Source organism: Chelonia mydas, chromosome 7 (genome assembly GCF_015237465.2).
Source record: "Chelonia mydas isolate rCheMyd1 chromosome 7, rCheMyd1.pri.v2, whole genome shotgun sequence".
Lineage (NCBI taxonomy): Eukaryota > Metazoa > Chordata > Testudines > Cheloniidae > Chelonia > Chelonia mydas.
The window spans coordinates 1,372,742-1,390,838 of NC_057853.1; the positions used below are offsets into that span (position 1 = coordinate 1,372,742).

The following is an 18,097-nucleotide window of genomic DNA, read 5'->3' on the forward strand; positions in this document are numbered from 1 at the left end:
CCTGTTGTTGACTCTAACCAGACACCATGGAAATGGCTTTCCAAGATCTTGATGGTCACAAGAAGGGTAGGATTGTCTTATGAATGGTCCAACTGACCCAGATACATACGGAAGGGCGACCACTGGTTCACTGTGGCCAAAGCACCAATAGTCAACACTCTTTGAAGGCTCTGGTGGAGGGAATGTCAACATTTGAAACCATCAGTGCTAAGCCTACTAATTCTATGTGGAGTCACTCTTGGCTCCTTTGTACCTCCTCCTCAGATGTTGTCTTAACCACTTTCTTCTGTGCTCTGAGTGACACCAGGGCCTTTCAGAACACAGTGGGCCAAACAGCATAGCTCTGGGGATTCCTCTGGCAGCTTTACGCAGAAAGTCAGACGCTGACATCTTGGAACTCCAGGAGAAAGTAGCCCTCCTATCAACAAAGATCTTCTGGAACCGTAACCTCTCTACTTCCTTGATTTCTAGGGAGCTGCATTCTTTCTACTGGGTCCTGACTGAAGGGTTTGAATTATCCTTCCAGCATCCTCCCTCAGGATCACTTCTGGTTTTGGCTACAAGTGGAGTAGTGGTATTTACTTCTGGGGAAAGGACTATATGTCAGAACAGCTTATTCCTCTACAACAGTGACATTGAGTCTCTAACTGCTATCTTAACTGTTATGGCCCAGTATAGCTTTTTATAGTCTAGGATAACTATATATGGGCCCAGCTCATACCAAGGGCAAAAATCAGGAGGGCATTGAAATTCTTAAGACAATTCTGAGACATTTAAGCATTTTCTAAGGTGGTCTTACACATCCCAACACCGCTGCCAGGTCACCTACCGTGGTTGTGATTCTCATCCTCTTGGCAGCAAAGTTCAGCTCTTTCCATAGTTTGAACCAAAAATAATGGATTTTTCCCTCTTAAATAAACTGACTTCAAAATCTAAGACAGATGCCATTTTTGAGAAATAACAGCCACAAGATTCATGGCCAGATTGCTTGGATTGGGACAAGTATCTCCCCACAGTCATCTTTAAACTGCTTTGGTTTGCTTACCAGAGTGTTTTGTCCCCATCAGAGCAAACAAAGGTCTTCATCCTATGCTGTCTCAGCAGCAGGTGGGCTGTGTCGAAATAGCAGATTTGAGAGAGAGAGAGGGGGAGGGAACCAGAATCCATGGTAAGATTCAGTTCCTTATCGTTACTCTTCTATCCCTCCCTTTAAGAACCATTAGTGCCAGACTCTTCATGGATGATGAGCTACTGCTCTTCATCCTGCTGGGGCCTGGGGATCCTGGAATGCTCTTTGGTTACAAGTTTCTTCAAAGCTCAAATCCCCTTCCCTTTCAGAAGAAACTGCTCCTGACCCTGTTGAAAATGAGTCATAGAAACTGACAGTCTCCCCAGAGGAAAGGCTTTGTTCCTCATGTTTCCTGATCCCCAAAATAAAGGTGGCAGGTGCCCTGTATAAGACCTCAGCAAGTTGATCAGGTATCTAATGAAGATCAAATTCTGCATGATTTCTTTAAGGAACATAGTTCCTACACACATCCGTTGGTCTGGGGCCCTTTTACTTCGAAATATCTGCCTCCACTTCTTGAAAAGGCACAGACAGTATCTCTGGTTCATGGTGGACAGTATAAGATGCTTCCCTTTGGACTGGTAGCATCTAGTGCTTGATGGTGGCTGCAGCTTATGTGCAGCATCAGGGTCTGCAGGCTTACTCATACTTGGACAACAGGCTCATAAGAGCACAGTCTTGTAGCAGGGGTAGTTCGGGCCCTGGGAGACTTGCACCCTTTTTTGTCTCTTGGGGTGAGAATAAACAGAGGAAGTCTACATTGGTCCCATCTCAGCAGCTAACCTTCATAGAGGCCATCCTAGTTTCTATAAGGGCTTTAGTGTTCCTGCCTCAGGGCAGGTTCCAAGTTCTCCTCTTGGCAGAGGAACTATTCCGGTTCAGAACAGAAGGCCTAGTGAGATTGTCTGTAGGTGTTAGAACTGATGGCACTTGCACCTTTTGTTCCGTCCTGTTCAAGGCTATGGAGGTGACCCTTGCAAGGGTAGCTGAATTAGTTGTGCAAACCAAGTTTGCACAACTTAGGCACAATAGAAGTTCTCGAGGAAGGAGCTGATTTGTCAGCCTGCTGCTCAGAAAATAGCTCGAGTCCTTGGTCTGGGTCCAGGAGTATATCTAGGATCTGACTGTTGATGGTGTCTGAAAACCTAGAGAGTTGAGGCTCTACATAAATAGAGCTCTACGCAGATATAATTTTGTTTCCATGCAAGGCTCTACGCACAAATTTGATAGAGCCAAGAATTTTGTGGCTAGTTCTGACTTTCTCCTATGCTTCTGGAGGCAACCAGTGCATAATGTCATACAACATGGTCACAGTGTACTATGTGAACTGATACCAGGGAGCTTTGTTGCCTTTGTGTCAAGAGGTGATCCATCTGTGGAAAAGGTGCACTAGGACCAAAGGGACACCTCCCCTCTCCATTCATATGTGCCAGGTGCAGTCAGACAAAACTTTAGCCAATAACCTGAGTTGTCTGGCTGTTGCTCACCACATGTAAACTTGTTTGAGATTGTTTGATAGCAGGTAGGGATCCATAATGTCTGTTAGTGTCTTCCATTGATGCTTAGGGAAAAGGGGTCCTTTATGCTTTCCTCAGTTTCCTTTCTTACCCGGATAGTGAGGAGGATCTGACCGAATAGAACCAAGGTGATTTTCATGGCAGTGGCTTGGGCATCAACAGGCCTGGGTCTGACAGTCCGGGCCAGAGATCATCCATTTTTCTTGTCCTCTCCTGTGCCAGCAGAACAGAAGGTAGTTCATCCAGACCTTGCATCGGACCTGCTGAATTTCTAGGTTAGGCTATCTTGTGCTTTCCTGTGGGGCGTTCAAGGCAGTTCTGTTAAAGTGCAGAAAGTATTAGGCTCTCAAATGAAACTGTTAACATTTGCTTAAGGCAGATGTCTTGATCCTGTTTCTTGTCGTGTTCCAGTTATTTTGCACTGTCTTTGTTGGTCATCAGGGCTCTCTGGGTACACTTAGGTCTACCAAGCTGCTAGTTCTGCTCTAACATGTGCCTATGAAAGAGGTCAATGTTATTGCTCCACCCCCAATTATTTTTTTTAAAGGGTCTTATCAGACTTCTACTCTCCCACCTGGAAGCCTACTAGTTCCCAGCACTTGAATTTGTAACCAGCCTCATGGAAGGCCCCTTCAAATAATTGTTCTCTTGTGCCTCTCATTGTGTGGTCACCCTTTGCTTAAGGGAATTTTAATGGCCAACAGCATCAGTCAGGAGGGTCTTGTGCATCAAGAGCTGGCTTCGGGAGGGCAGTGCTTCTGTCCTGCTCAACTAGAAGGATTCCTCAGCCCATTGTGCCCTGGAAGTCACTGGTAGCTGGTCTCTCATAGTGGGAGTCTGTAGAGGTGATGTCATGCAGGAGAAAGGGGCTAATTAACAGTGACTTGTTTACAAATCTTGGCCACAGAGCTCTGCTCTAGAGACTAGTTCTAAATAGGGCTTCTGGAGGTAGAACAACTGAAAACATTAAAACACTCTAGAATAGTGAGCTTGAGGGAGAAACTACAGCTCAAAAACCTAGGTCCGCATCGCCTTCCTTTGCAATGTGTGGGTGAGATTGTGGGTCATTTGCCAGGATTATCTGGGTATATCTCACTTAATCATTTCCCTGACATTTCCCGGGCCTTGTGCACTGGTGCGTCTCAGTCCCTCCTACTCTCTGCTTGTGGCATGTCAGAGTAGGCTCCTGTGGGGTGTAATACTTTTTGTTGGATTTAGTGTGCAGGTGCTGAGTGATGGTGGGGGCTTGTGCTATACAGGAGGTCAGACTAGATGATCTGATGGTTCCTTCTGGCCATAAACTCTTATGACTTTGGCTAGGCATTCCACTTCTCGTACACTGGGGGGTCTGGAGGCTTCATGTTTTGGAGAGAAAGTTACTGTGGATAAGTAACTGTTTTTCCCCCTGCAGTGTAATTCCTTTTTTTCCTTTCCCCATACCATCCCTCCTGAACACACAATAATAGTGGGAGAGGTTTTAGTTGTTGCTCTTGTTTACAGCCCATGTCAGTGTCAGAATGTCATTGTGAAATTGAGATCTTCCAGGTTTGTAAGATTCTTGACGCTCCTATGGCTTCAAAAACTGGGTTATTCAGTTTCTGACCTCTAAAGTTCTGGAGCCTGAGGGTCATTTGCTCATGTTACTGCTGCAAAGGGACTGCTTTGATACAATTGTATAGAAAAGGGTGAGGTAACTGCATCAACTGAGAAGCAGTGTGTGCTGCTCTGATGGCACATCTCCTTGTGGTTTTACTTTTGTCTACTCTCCTTCAGTCTTTTTCTCCTTTAGCTGCAGACATATCTTGTTCCACAATTTCAGACCCATTATAGAGACACGGTAAGTATACACAAAAAGAAAAAGGAGTACTTGTGGCACCTTAGAGACTAACAAATTTATTTGAGCATAAGCTTTCGTGTAGCTCACGAAAGCTTATGCTCAAATAAATTTGTTAGTCTCTAAGGTGCCACAAGTACTCCTTTTTCTTTTTGCGAATACAGACTAACACGGCTGCTACTCTGAAACCAGTAAGTATACAGGGAATGGGAGGTGGAGAAAGAGGCAATTGAGAAGAAGCTGGAAAGACCTTAATCTTGTTGCTACAGAAGTGCATGATTCTAGAAAAGAATCAGCAAGGAATGCATTCCTCTTTTCACTAATTAGGTTCTATGACTTGCTTTTTCCTACCTGAATATCTGCAGAGTAGTTCAGTCTGCTTTTTGAGATGTTTCCTAATTTAAACCCCTATGGCTTTGAATCATTAACCAAAATCATGGTTTCAAAGCTTTGGGAAAGAGTACTGTGTAAATGGCTCCTTCTTACTCAGCAGATCTGTTCCCTGCAAATATTTGGAATCAGATCTATTGACTTCAGTGGCAAAAATAAGCAAAGCAGCTCTGGGAGAGGGATCTGGGTTTTTATCTCGTTTATGCATCAACAGAATGATTACATTCTAAATACAGGACCAAATTCTATCATTAGGCTCACCTGTGGAACTTGAAGGCAGTGATTTGGGACAGTCAAAATGGAAGACAATCTTTTGTGGTGGGTTTTTCCTTGTTCACCAGCTTGACTTTCAGAACTCAGCATGAGATTGCAGGGCTGCCAGTTAAACTTTGAGAGGCTGACTTATAGACTCCCCACTTGCTATAGGACTTGTTCACCCAGAGCTTGCTTTTTGTGATAGGTAATAAAGTATTTCCTTTAAAGCAGTTGTATATCATCCTGTATATTTCCTGCTATTCAAGCACTGCTTAGAATAGAGCTTTAGTCTAACCCTCAGTGCTTCCAAGATCTTTTTAGACTTACACACACACTAAAAAGAGCGTCTTTCCGTATGTCCTAGGTGCCCATGACGCAATTTAAAAATATTAATTATAGTATTTGACTCAGTAACTTAGGACTGTTTTTGAAGAACCATGTCTTATGTTGTTTTTATGTCCTGTTGTCTGAATGTTACTTTTACCCCCACACAGTGGGATAGGGAGCTTAGTATGAAGGGATCTTGACAGTGGTGAAGATTCTCTGGAAGCCTGCAGAAACCACCATTTCTGCTTACTAGAACACTAGCCTTGCTATGTTGCTCTTGTCCTGGTGAAAGCCTGACTTGGCTTGTGGAGTCATCGGCCAGCTATTACATGCTAGAACTTATCTGTAGATAATTTTGGTCACTTTAGTCGGTCTCTTGATGCCAGTGGGCTTGGGATGCCCTGGCCTATAATGGCTCTATGCTGGGAACTCCTAGCATGGAAACTGCTGTTCCTGTGCTACCTCCTGAGTGCTAAAGCAGACAGTATTTCTCTGCTGGGCTTAGCCTGCAGGCTGACAGAGGCTTGAATGTATCTTTTTCTAAAGTCAGCCACAGAATTTGTTTGTCCTGTACAAAAAACACCACTTCATCCTTTTTTCCCCTAATATGTTGGCTTTTTCACAGCTCGTAGCTGTTTCAGAGTTAAAGGCAGTGAGAGGCCAGACTAGCAAGTTTGGATCGTGGGCAGGGAGGGGTACTCCTGGGGGAATTTGTCACTGTGCATGTGCAGAAATTGTCCCCCACAGATTTCTTTGCTTCCCCGCAGAAAAATTACTTTCTGATGGGGAAGCCACAAGAGCGGTCTTGCGACTCTCCCCAGCAGTATGTTTCATGTGCCCATGGCAGCTGTCAGAGGTAAATCGCTGTGGGGCAGGACTGGGGAAGACCCGGCTGGTGGCTCCTACCCTGCATTGGGTTCAGCTGCTAGTCCTGGCTGGGCTGGATGGGACTTCCTCTTCTCCTGCACAGCATCCAGGGCCGTGTCAGACCCACCCCCAAATTTCTTCCCTCGGCTGTAGGAAGCTCTGCAAACTCTTCCCCCCCCTCCCCCTCTAACCACTTCCTGCACCTATCGTGCCTCAGCTGCGGGGGGGGAGTCATTGTAAAGGGAGCTGCTCTCCATCTGCCCAGACCCTCCCGCCAAGCCGCCCCGTTCCCCCTGTACCTGGACCACCCCAACAAGCCACCCAGATCCCCACCCTATCAAGGCCCAACCAGCTGCACTTGGATCCCCACCCCACTGAACCCCACCCCCCCAGCATCTGGATGCCCCCACCGAGCCCTCAATACTCAGACCCCCCTTCCGAGATGTCTCCGTGATCTCCCACCTCTGTGCAGCCAGTGGCCTGTGCTCCCGATGCCATGCTAGAGCCTCCATGTTTGTTTGACAAATAAAATTTGCAGAATTTTAAAATATTGTGTGCAGAATTTTTTAATTGGCACAGAATTCCCTCAGGAGTAGAGAGTTTTGGGAATGCTTTGAAGTATGAGCCTTGCATTGCTCTCTAGCAACCCCTTCTAGATGACTTAAGGAATGGTGTTGGTTACACTAGCAGGGAGTGGGTTGCTACAATGTAGGGCTGTTGGAAGGAGAAAATATTGAAGATTTATTATTGGAGAGAATGGGAGGGGGGAATGGTGATGGGAAAGCAAAGTAGGAATATCTTCAGTATCCCGTTACTTAGTTCCTCACTCAGTATCTCAGTTCAGACTTTGTCACCAAAATGACGGATGTTGTTGTTTTTCCTTTGGCTCTGGAGAAGTTGTAAAGAATTAACAGCTCACTAAGTGTGATCCTTTACCTGTGTCATCCTACCTTCTTCCTGGATCTGCCTCTTACATCTCTGGATATCTGGAATAATGGCTACACAAACATAGGAACAGTTTTACAAGACGTGCTAGTATATTAGTAGTTAGGATTTAGCTCTTGGGGAGTAGCAGATTAGTGAGTGCAGGATCAAGGCCCGAGAGAAAGCTAATGAAGCGCCTCCCTCCCCGCGTCCCTCCCCCAATTTCAGTAGGTATATAATCAGGCTCTAAAAGAAGGGTTAAAATAGGAAAATGCAGGTGGCACTGCCCTGGCTGTTTCTAGGAATGGAGATGGCTTTTGCTTTGAAATAAACCAGTCTTGCCACATTTCTAGCTGCACTTTCCTACGGTTGGAGACTGCCTCTTAGTATGTAATAGGAAGCCTACTCCCCTCCAATGAAATTAGAAACAAAAGTAGTGCCTTCTCTTGGGGACTAGTAAGAGGTGCAGAGCATTGTGTACATTAAGGCAATGGAATAGACTTTATGATCTGAAAAAGCAAATATAAGGAAAGCAGTGGATACCCTGAGAACATGAAGCACACAGCAAAATATCTTTTTAAATGCAAGGGACCTGTCAACCTGATCAGGCCCCGCTGTGTGCATTGATATCTATCCAGCATTCTGGGAGTGGTTTCTAGCTGCCCTCTGCATACACCACTTCATTGTGTGGCGGTCTCTGAGAAACTGGAAGATTCTTGTCCTATCAGGTTTTCATTCACATTCTTGTTTTGTGCGAAGCTGTGAAAATAACATTGCTTTTTTGTTTATTTCTTATTCTATCTCTGCATCATTGATATCTGGACCGCTCTAAAATGAGGGCTTACGTACAGTTAGTGTATTTTAAGTAGCTGTGCAAAAATTAGTGCTGGGTGGTGGGGGTTTTTTTGGTCTAAGTATCTCTCACTTTGTGTTTTGAAAATCCCAGGCTAAAGAGCACCTGAATGACTTAGGAGCATAAGTCCCATTGAAAGTGCTTCTAAGACACTTAGATACTACCCACATTTTGATCTCTGCCTCCTTTAAATATGGACAGTAAAGAGTGATTTTTGTACATGAGCTGAATATTGGTGAGTAAAGGAAAAGAAATTACAAGCTGTGAAACATTAGCTCATGTAAGACTTAATCTATTTCAGTTAACTGCCTGGTCAGATCATTCATTGATGTAGCTTTAACTTGTGGTGTTGGCAAGAGGCCAAATGATTCTTGTTACCTTGTAGGAAATTTTATATCAAATCCACATCTGCATTAGTGTGTTTCACACTGCTCTAGCCCTGCAGTAGGAACGCTTAAAGTTCGTTCTACTTCCTATGAGTAGAATCAGCTCTTCTCAGCAGGGGGTGACTTGGAAAAAATGGTTCTGTGAATGATGCCTTCTTGTCTACCTCCGTTTTCCATGGCATCTCAAGTTATTGCAAACGAATCCTTGAAACATTTTAATAAGACCTTTTGGAACTCTGAGCTTTTGGGGGAATGGGCTGTTTGGGTGAGGATCACTGTTTGGGTGCTACTACAACACACACAACACAAAAGTGAGAAACAAAGTCTCCAGTCAGTGCTAGATCCCCATTTTGCAAATGACGGTCCATGCCCCAAAGAGCTTACAGGATAATTTTGAATCTGGTAGGTGAGGCAAATAAGAGGGAAGGATAAGGAAAATAAGAGCATGCAGTTACATAGCTTAGCTCTCAGTTCCAGATGGCTCCAGATTATCAAAGCTTTAAAATAAATTCGCTACCCCTGACTAATGTGTTCCATGGCCATCATTGGTTCCCTGATTTCTTCTAAACATCATAGAAGTGGGATTTGGGGGAGGAGAGAGTGGTGGCCTTGTAGATTAACTCACATGAGGAGTTCCATGCAGCCCCTTATGCTGGGAAAGAATCATGTGGATGTTTGTGGAACAAGCAGAGAAATGGCCATTCAAGGCTAGTATAATTGGTAGAGCGATGGGGCGGGTGCAGCATGGTAACAGGAGCAGATGCGTACGGAGGGGCAAAGTTGTAAAGGGCCTTGAAGATGAGGACAAGTTTTAATTTGGTGCAGTGCGGAGCCAGTAGAGGATTGGAAGTCAGGATGACATACTTTCATAAAAGTGTAGGGTTGGAAGGGACCTCGAGGTTGTCTAGTCCATCTGCCTCAGCAAGATGGGGACCAAGTAAACCTAGACCATCCTGGATACACGTTTGTCTAACCTTTTGTTAAAAATCTCCAACAAGAGAGATTCCACAACCTCCCTTGGTAACCTGTTCCTGTACTTAAATGTCCTTATAGTTAGAAAATTTTTCCTACTATCTAATGAGTATCCAACATGGCCAACGACAGGCCTGGAAGAGTATTTACAGCTGTTAAAATCAGAATAATTGAATCTTACATTCCTGTCAGTCATGATACTGGTAGAAGAGGAGTTAGCATGTACTCTTTTGGGCTTCTTCCAGATACTATAGTGAAATGTAATGTCATCAGTGTGTCTGTGTGAAGTTGCTTCTCCTCAACAAGGGATAGGTGTCTTAGTGCATAGGTGAACCTTACAGTGATACCTTGGGGTAGTTTTGGCTCCATAACTTTAGGAGAAAGAGGAAGGTAGGATTCTTTTTTCCTAAACTAAAAATCAAGATTGTTCTTCGGGTGTAAATCTTCCTTTGCATTATTTCAGGGGTCGGCAGCCTTTCAGAAGTGGTGTGCCGAGTCTTCATTTATTCACTCTAATTTAAGGTTTCGCGTGCCAGTCATACATTTTAACGTTTTTAGAAGGTTTTCTATAAGTCTATAATATATAACTAAACTATTGTCGTATGTAAAGTAAATAAGGTTTTAAAAATGTTTAAGAAGCTTCATTTAAATTTAAATTAAAATGCAGAGTCTCCCAGACCGGTGGCCAGGATCCGGGCAGTGTGAGTGCCACTGAAAATCAGCTCGCGTGCCGCAGGTTGCCTACCCCTACATTATTTCAAACCAAGACTATGCAATGTATTGTGTAAATGCCTGAGAACCTGAAAGTGAAATTGAGCATGTTTTTATTGTCTAAGCAGAGTTAAATGGAAATGACAAAAAGGTAACTAGACTCTCAAAATTCCTCCAGTTCTGAAAATCTGTGGCAAAGATTACTTAGTTAAGAAAACATCAAAAAGCCATTTTTACCCTATTAGCGTCCCTTGCATTTAAACCGCAATGTGTCCGAAGTCTGCAGTTCCTTCCAATGTGATACCCATTCATTAGTGCTACTCTTAGTCCCAAGATTATGTAAGTAGACCTCAGTTTCTATGTATAAACACTATACCATTCCTTTAAGAGAGTTATCCTAATTTACTTTAGTTAGTGCCCATTGTGTGTGTGAAGTGACATGATGGTTTTGGGGTACTGAGCGGGGAACGAAACCTATTGCCTCGTTCTTGAAGCATCCTACAGATGGAGAGAGTTGTTAGTCAAATGTTTGTATTTTGTAGCAAGGTGAATATTAAAGAATGTTAACACAAGCATTATGATTAAGGCTATGTTTTAGTCATGGGTATTTTAGTAAAAATCACGGACAGTAAACAAAAATTCACGGCCTGTGACTAAAACTTGGGGACCTGGGATTCCTGCTGGGGCGGCACATGGCCCAGGACCTCTGCTGGCTCTCTACCTGGCTCTGGGCCTCCGTTCTCTCCTCCTCCTCCTCCTCCTCCTCCTCTCCCCCCTCCCCCCGCACACACAGCAGCAGTTGGGGGGTGGGGTGGGGCGGGGTGGGGAACTTCGGCCAGTGGGAGCTGCAAAGCCAGCGCTCTGGGTGGAGGCATCGCACAGAGCTGTCTGGCCATGCCTCTGCCTAGCAGCTGAGCAAGGGGGATGTCGCCACTTCCAGGGAGCCCCCAGGTAAACACCACCCAGTGCCCCCTCATCCTATCCTGTGCCCCTTCCCCCTCTCACACCCAAATTCTACTGCGGGGGCACGGTGGCCCAAGACTGCCCCAGCAGTGGCCAGTGCCCCTGGTGCAGGGGCTGCCTGCCGCTGTGGAGGTCACAGAAAGTCACGGAATCCGTGACCTCTCTGATGTGTTTGCATCAGGCGTGACCTTATGTTGATTTGCTATGAGGTAGGCTGGATTTCTGATGGTGCACATTCTATCAATGCTGACAGTTCTGAAGGGTATTCTTCAGCTTCCTGGGATGCCTGATGTCTGTTTTCCCAAACAACTCCAGTCTATAAGTGGTATGTGATACAGTTTGTGAACTTCTTCCGTTGAAAAGTGCAATGAATTGTGCTGAGGAAATCCAGCATTCACTCTGCCTTCCCTTTGTCAGATACCTTTGAGATCTCCTTAGGCAAGATGCTTCTTTATCTTTTCCTATACTTCCTCTAGGATCTTGTTGATCAGGATTATATAATAAATTAATACAAAACTGAGCACATCAAAGAGCTCTAGAATATAGACCGTATTGTCTGTTCATGGTGTCACCATTGAACTAAAGTTCTTGTGTATGGGCACTAACTATTGAATCTTTGCTGTTACAGGTACAAGTCCAGGTCCAGCAGTCCCCGCAACAGGTCTCTGCCCAGCAGCTCTCTCCCCAGCTCACTGTCCACCAAGCCTCAGAGCAGCCAATACAGGTCCAAGTTCAGATCCAAGGCCAGGCACAGCAGCAGGCATCCCAGACAATACAGAGTCAGTCTCTTCAGAGCCCTAGCCCATCTCAGCTGCAAGCAGCTCAAATCCAGGTGCAGCATGTACAGACTGCCCAGCAGATCCAGGCCACTGAGATCCAGGAGGAGCACATACAGCACCAGCAGATCCAGGCCCAGCTTGTGTCTGGACAGGCCATTGCTGGTAGCCAACAGATCCAGATCCAGACAGTTGGGGCACTGTCCCCTCCACCTTCTCAGCAGGGCTCACCACGGGAAGGCGAACGGCGGATCAGCACCGCTAGTGTCCTTCAGCCAGTGAAGAAGCGTAAAGTAGATATGCCTATTACTGTGTCATATGCTATTTCAGGGCAGCCAGTTGCCACAGTGTTGGCTATTCCTCAAGGCCAGCAGCAGAGTTATGTATCTTTAAGGCCGGACTTATTAACAGTGGACAGTGCTCACCTATACAGTGCCACTGGGACCATTACTAGCCCCACTGGAGAGACTTGGACCATCCCTGTTTACTCAGCTCAGCCACGTGGTGACCTTCAGCAGCAAAATATAACCCACATTGCCATCCCCCAGGAGGCCTACAATGCTGTCCACGTCAGTGGCTCGCCAACAACACTGGCTGCTGTGAAGCTGGAGGATGACAAGGATAAGATGGTGGGAGGTGCATCTGTAGTGAAAAACTCACAGGAGGAAGTGGTGCAAACTATCGCTAACTCACTCTTTCCAGCACAGTTCATGAATGGCAACATCCACATTCCAGTGGCAGTGCAGGCCGTGGCAGGGACATACCAGAATACAGCTCAGACGGTGCACATATGGGACCCGCAGCAGCAACAGCAGCCCACACCCCAAGAGCAAGGGCAGCAGCAGCAGCTCCAAGTGACTTGTTCTGTGAGTAAAACTGCTTCTGTTATGCCTGCCCTTGATTTTAATGACATGTTGATGGTGTGGGGAGAGAGATGCTGTCTGTCAGGTATCCTGTGCTTCATAGGATCCTTCTAAATATTGCATGTGTGACACTGAGCATTTGACCAGTCCCCAGCTGTGCATTTGTGTCACGTCAGTCACTTTGGACAGGGGCATGATTATGGCAAGAATCAGAAGGTGAAACTGCTGTTCTGGCCTCTAGTGTAAATGAGGCAGTATACTTGTAGCAGGTATTCTTAATAGTTCAGTACTCTCCTGTGCTGAGTTAATGTTCTGAGCTGTTCTAGTTACTCTATTGGAATAGTTAGAGCTCCGCCCCAGTGGAACTAATGTGATACACCAGACGCTAGCCACTTCACCAGTCACTTTGAATCACTCCGCTCAGAGTAGCGCAAGACACTTGACAGAGAGCTGAGGGTTTGACGGCTGGTCAGCTGATGAAACACATCTCACTGATGATCAGATGTACCAGTCTGTCTCTACGCCATGCCCTGTTTCTAGTCAATGCTTGGTGTGCAGAAATACAGACGCCATATGAACGAGAACTGGAAACTAATTTAATTTAAACAGCGTCTTTTTTTTTTAGAGTGCTTGGTGTACACAGTGGCCAAAAATATTGCTGTCTTTACAGGGAAATAGGGGAGCCTCAGAGCCGAACCTCTTGAAAAACATTTTTACATTTTAGCTTTTTTAAATTTCATAAATCCTTTTGTATGTAAATGTCTGTTACTACACGCATACAGACAATGCCCGCTCTGAACATTGTGCTAGTCCACAAGAACAAGAAAGTGACTAATATGTCACTAACTGAATTGCAAAACCCATGCCCAAAAATCCACCAGCATAAATGTTTTTAGAGAAAAGATTTTTAAAACTTAAGATGCTAGTAACAAAAGCGAGGAAGCAGCATTTAAAAAATAATTTAAACTTGACTGCAACCTTAATTCCATAATGCACGTGGTGGTGGGAATATCCCTTCCTTCTTGCTAGGTATCAGACTAATAGCCGTATGCCTCTATTGAAGTAAATAGGAGTTTTTCCACTCACTGCAGTGAAGCTAGGATTTCACCCATAGGTTAAGGTCAGAAGGGATCGTTTTAATTAATCTTATCTGACATCCTGCATAACACAGGCCATAGAATTTCACCAAGTGATTCCTACATCAGTCCTATAACTTCTGGTTGAGGTAGAGTATCTTTTTAAAAGGATATCCAGTCTTGATTTAAAAGAACTCACCACATCTTTCAGTAAGTTCTAGTGGTTAATTACCCTCATTAAAACCTGCCTTATTTCTGGTCTAAATTTGTTTAGCTTCAGCTTCTAGCCATTGGATGTTCTGCCTTCATCTGCTAGATTACAGAGTCTCTGATATCAAATCTCCCCCAGCCTTCCATGTAGTTACTTTAGACCGTGATCAAGTCACCTCTTAACCTTCTCTTGGAGAAACTAATAGGTTGAGCTGCTTTAGCCTCTCCCTGTAAGGTAGATTTTTCCAGACCTCTAGTCAGTCTTGTAGCTCTCTTCTGAACTCTGTCCTATTTGTTGACATCTTTTGGAAGCGTGAACCCAAGAACTGGAAGCGACCATTTCAGTAATGGTCTGACTAACCCCTCCTACAGGAGTAATAACACCTCCCTACTTCTACTTTGCATTCCTCTGCACAGTGGTACAGCACACCTAATAGCAACGTTGGCTGTTTACTACTAATTGCACCTTCTTGGTCTGCTGGGGAGTAGTGTGTCCCCTCTAGTGCCAGGAGTATCTAGGCAAGTCAGAATTCAGTCTTCCATTTTAGAGGAAGGGTGATAAAGCTGCCAGGATGACTAAACCTCTGTCCTTTTGGGCCTGTCCTGAGGCCCACCTGTAGAGTTATCCTATTAGATTATTACTGGGAAGGAAAGGGTGGGTCCTTCTGAACGCCCTTTGCTGCTGTAGGAGTATCATGAGGAGTTTGACCTGCTACTGCTGTGGAATGAGCTCCTCAGAACCCAGAGCTTTTCCCAGTACTTTGTACTCCCCATTCACCTGCTTCTGCAGCATTGATATGCCCCCCCGAACCATCTAGCTGCTGGCTGGCTGGGCTGGTATGTTGTTCACGAGTAAGGAAAAGTAGAAGCATGTCAATCAGTTCACTGCACTGGAAATTGCTTTTTACCCCAGCCTGATTGCCAGCCCTCTGACTGAGAGTGATTGTGAGGTACTCGCAGGAAGATAGCCAGTGCTGCTCTTCTGCTAGACTAAGTGGCAGTGAAAACTTTATCATTTCATGGGGAGCAAGGAGACAGCATTCAAGAAGTTGGTCTGCAAATGTGGAGGCCATGCCTCACCCCTGAGCTCTTTCCCCAAGACCGTTGTTTGTTTGTCAAGTTAAGCTTCATCCCTGTCTGCCCTGATGGTAAAAGCAGAGCCCCTTCAATGAAGGACTTGGTCTCAGATTCTGCCCTAGCTCCACTTTCTGTAATATAGGTGCTGTTGTGTAAACAGCAGGTGATGCAGGAGAGCTGACACTGGGATGCACTCAGTCTGTCTAAAAACTCATATCTGAGGTTATTACAGGGTTTGTGCCTTTAGCAGACTTGTTTTTCATTGATGGGTAATGCTGTGGATTTCTCCCTTGTAAACCTTGCATTGTCTTCACCATAGTTCTGTGGAGCTTCACAAGAACGAGACTTCCAAAGGAAAGCACGTCCGCAAACATACTTTGAGTGATTCTTATTTTATTTTTTTTTTGGTGATACCAAATCAAGCAATTTATTATCTTAATTGTAGCAACTCTTCCATTTTTTGGGTGTGCATGTGGCTCCCCTTTTAACTTGCCTTTTCCCTTCTATAATGGGAGTGGATGTGAAAAGGGGACCCTGTATTGGCTAAGAATCCCTCACTTGTAAATTTTCAAGGTAAATGAGATGAGAATACAGCCCTTAATCAAATGAACAATTAAAGCTTTGTCTGAATCCCATTAGCTTTCAGTTCAAGTAAATATAAAAGCTCTGTATGAGGAGGAGGAAGTGTAGAAGGGGATTAAGTGTATCCCTTCCTGTACTGCTTGTAAATAAGGGTCAACTTGCATAGGTGGTGCTGGATGAACAGGTTGGAGTGACTGCACATAGGGCACCATGTTGTGAAATAATGTCTGCCGCTTGTGGTGACAAAGCTTTGACTCTGGGGCCCTATTGTCAAGGGAAGACTCCTCTTGCCGTGTTTTTGTTAAACTTCCCAATAGATGCTGTGACGTTTTCCAGAATACATGCATAGATTAGCAGATAGTTTTTCAGTAGGTTGGAAGCAGTATCCTGAATTGTTAATGAAATTGCCTGGCATTTTAGTATCGGTGATTTGAGTGTCACTAAATATGAAAAAACCTATTCATAGGGTAACAATATGCAATTCTGAGACACTTGGCAATTGACAGATGAAATGGAGATTTTCACATTATCTGCCTTTTTAAAGAGGGACCATACTAAAGGTGGTAGAGATCCCTATGTAGATTGCATGGTGTCTCTGTTCTCTAGCTGCTCCTTCATGTAAATAGGTGAAACTGACACAAGCATCCTATTCTTGCAGGATAAGGATGGAGTAGGCTGTCAACAGGACACCACAATGTACCTGTATGTTATAACGTACCTAGAGCCTGGCTTTTCTAGTGGTCTGTTGCGCACCTGGGATTATAACAGTGTTGCAACTGTGTTTGTGTGTTAATTGCGTCAGAATAAAGACAGGTTTCGGAGGAGCAGTCGTGTTAGTCTGTGTCCGCAAAAAGAGCAGGAGGACTACTGGCGACTGTAGCACAGAGCTGGTGAGGTGGAGAGACGGGGCCCTTCTGAGAGAACTGAAAAGTGTTTTTTGTTTTGTTTTTTTTTTGTTTTGTTTTTTTTAAGTGTTGCCACCTTGCTACTGTCTCCCACTAGAGGGCAGCCTTTCTCTCTCAAAGCTCCAAATACCTGGCTTCTGAGACCAATCCTCAGCATGCACTGTTCTGCTGTTAACTCTACATCCAATACAATGGTTTTTGAAATACTGTTTAAGCTAATGGTCCCCTGTCAACCAGGGAGAAAGTGATGAAGCTAAAAGGACCTGATAAATCAATAGATTCACCCATTCTATTCATGAATAGAGGAAAAAATTACTCTGAGAGGATCTGTGTCCTGTAAAGTTCTTTACCTTTGGTGAAAATTATTTGCCTCTGTGTGCATGTGTAAGTAAAATATAAATGATCTTTATGATCTGGATGAATGGCTGGGAACACTTCCCCTGGAAAATTTTGCAATACTGGTTTAAACTACCCACATGGAATGGACTGGAGGCTTTTCAAAATACCTGCCTGAAGTGAAAATGAGCTGGTCTTGGGGATCAGAGAATATTTTGGGTTGTTCACGCATGATCACTGATATGACACTAGAGTCCTCCTTTTAGGTTTATATACCATGCCTGTCACTGAGATATGAGTGAGTTGCTAGTCATCATGGCAACATTCACTACTGGGAGTGAGGAGATGGTGCTACAAGACAAGAAAAATGAGGCAAAAAAGAAATGTCCTATTTTGGCTTCCTTGTTGCATCTCGAAGGAAACGTGACTAGAAGTGGTTTTCTTTCACAGGCTCAAACTGTTCAGGTAGCTGAAGTGGAGCCACAGCCACAGCCTCAGCCTTCACCTGAACTCTTGCTTCCGAACTCTCTGAAGCCAGAAGAAGGGCTCGAAGTGTGGAAAAGCTGGGCACAGACCAAGAATGCAGAGCTGGAAAAGGAGTCTCAGAACAGGCTAGCCCCTATTGGCAGTAAGTGTCATGGGAGGGGGTTATCTGGCATGGTATGTTTTACTCCAGGTTTTCACCAGTAGAAGTTGGTTTCAAGTAGGGATCAGGTAGCAAATGAAACAAGACTACACTTGGTTCAGACTAGAGCTACCTATCTAGTTTTCCTAAGGTCCAAATCTCTCTCAACCCTTCCTTACACCTTGATTTCAAGGATCATTTTCCTGTTCAGCAGAACCACTGCAATGTTCCATCTCTTTTGTTAGAAAAACTCTCTCCTGGTTTGAGTGGTGATGGTAGTTTGGGATCTCCAGTTCAATTTGTCACAGTGTAATGGTTAGGCTTGGCAGAATTGAACTTCTGTATCTATAAAACTTTAAAGGATAATATTGATTATTGCAAAGTATTTTTCCCTAATTTTTATTTATTTTATTTATTTATATATAATATAATTTTTTTTTAACTTTCACAGTTGTAAGAAATCCTGGGGGGCACAGCACAGTAATTATTTAATAACAGTAGTCATTGAGATTCAAAAAAATAACTTTTTTCAACCATTAAACACAAATTGTCAACATCACGTTAAAGCATACACAAATA

At 44.4% G+C, this 18,097-nt stretch overlaps 1 protein-coding gene across 10 annotated transcripts in view; it reads left to right on the forward strand.

The window, feature by feature from the left end:
- QRICH1 (glutamine rich 1) overlaps positions 1-18,097 on the forward strand; it is a 39,293-nt gene that overhangs the window by 13,093 nt on the left and 8,103 nt on the right. For all 10 annotated transcript variants that reach the window (XM_043552022.1, XM_043552021.1, XM_043552019.1 and 7 more), the window contains 2 exons: positions 11,697-12,710; positions 17,344-17,521. In XM_043552022.1, the coding sequence (XP_043407957.1) occupies positions 11,697-12,710; positions 17,344-17,521 (1,192 nt within the window). The remainder of the gene's footprint in view (positions 1-11,696; positions 12,711-17,343; positions 17,522-18,097) is intronic.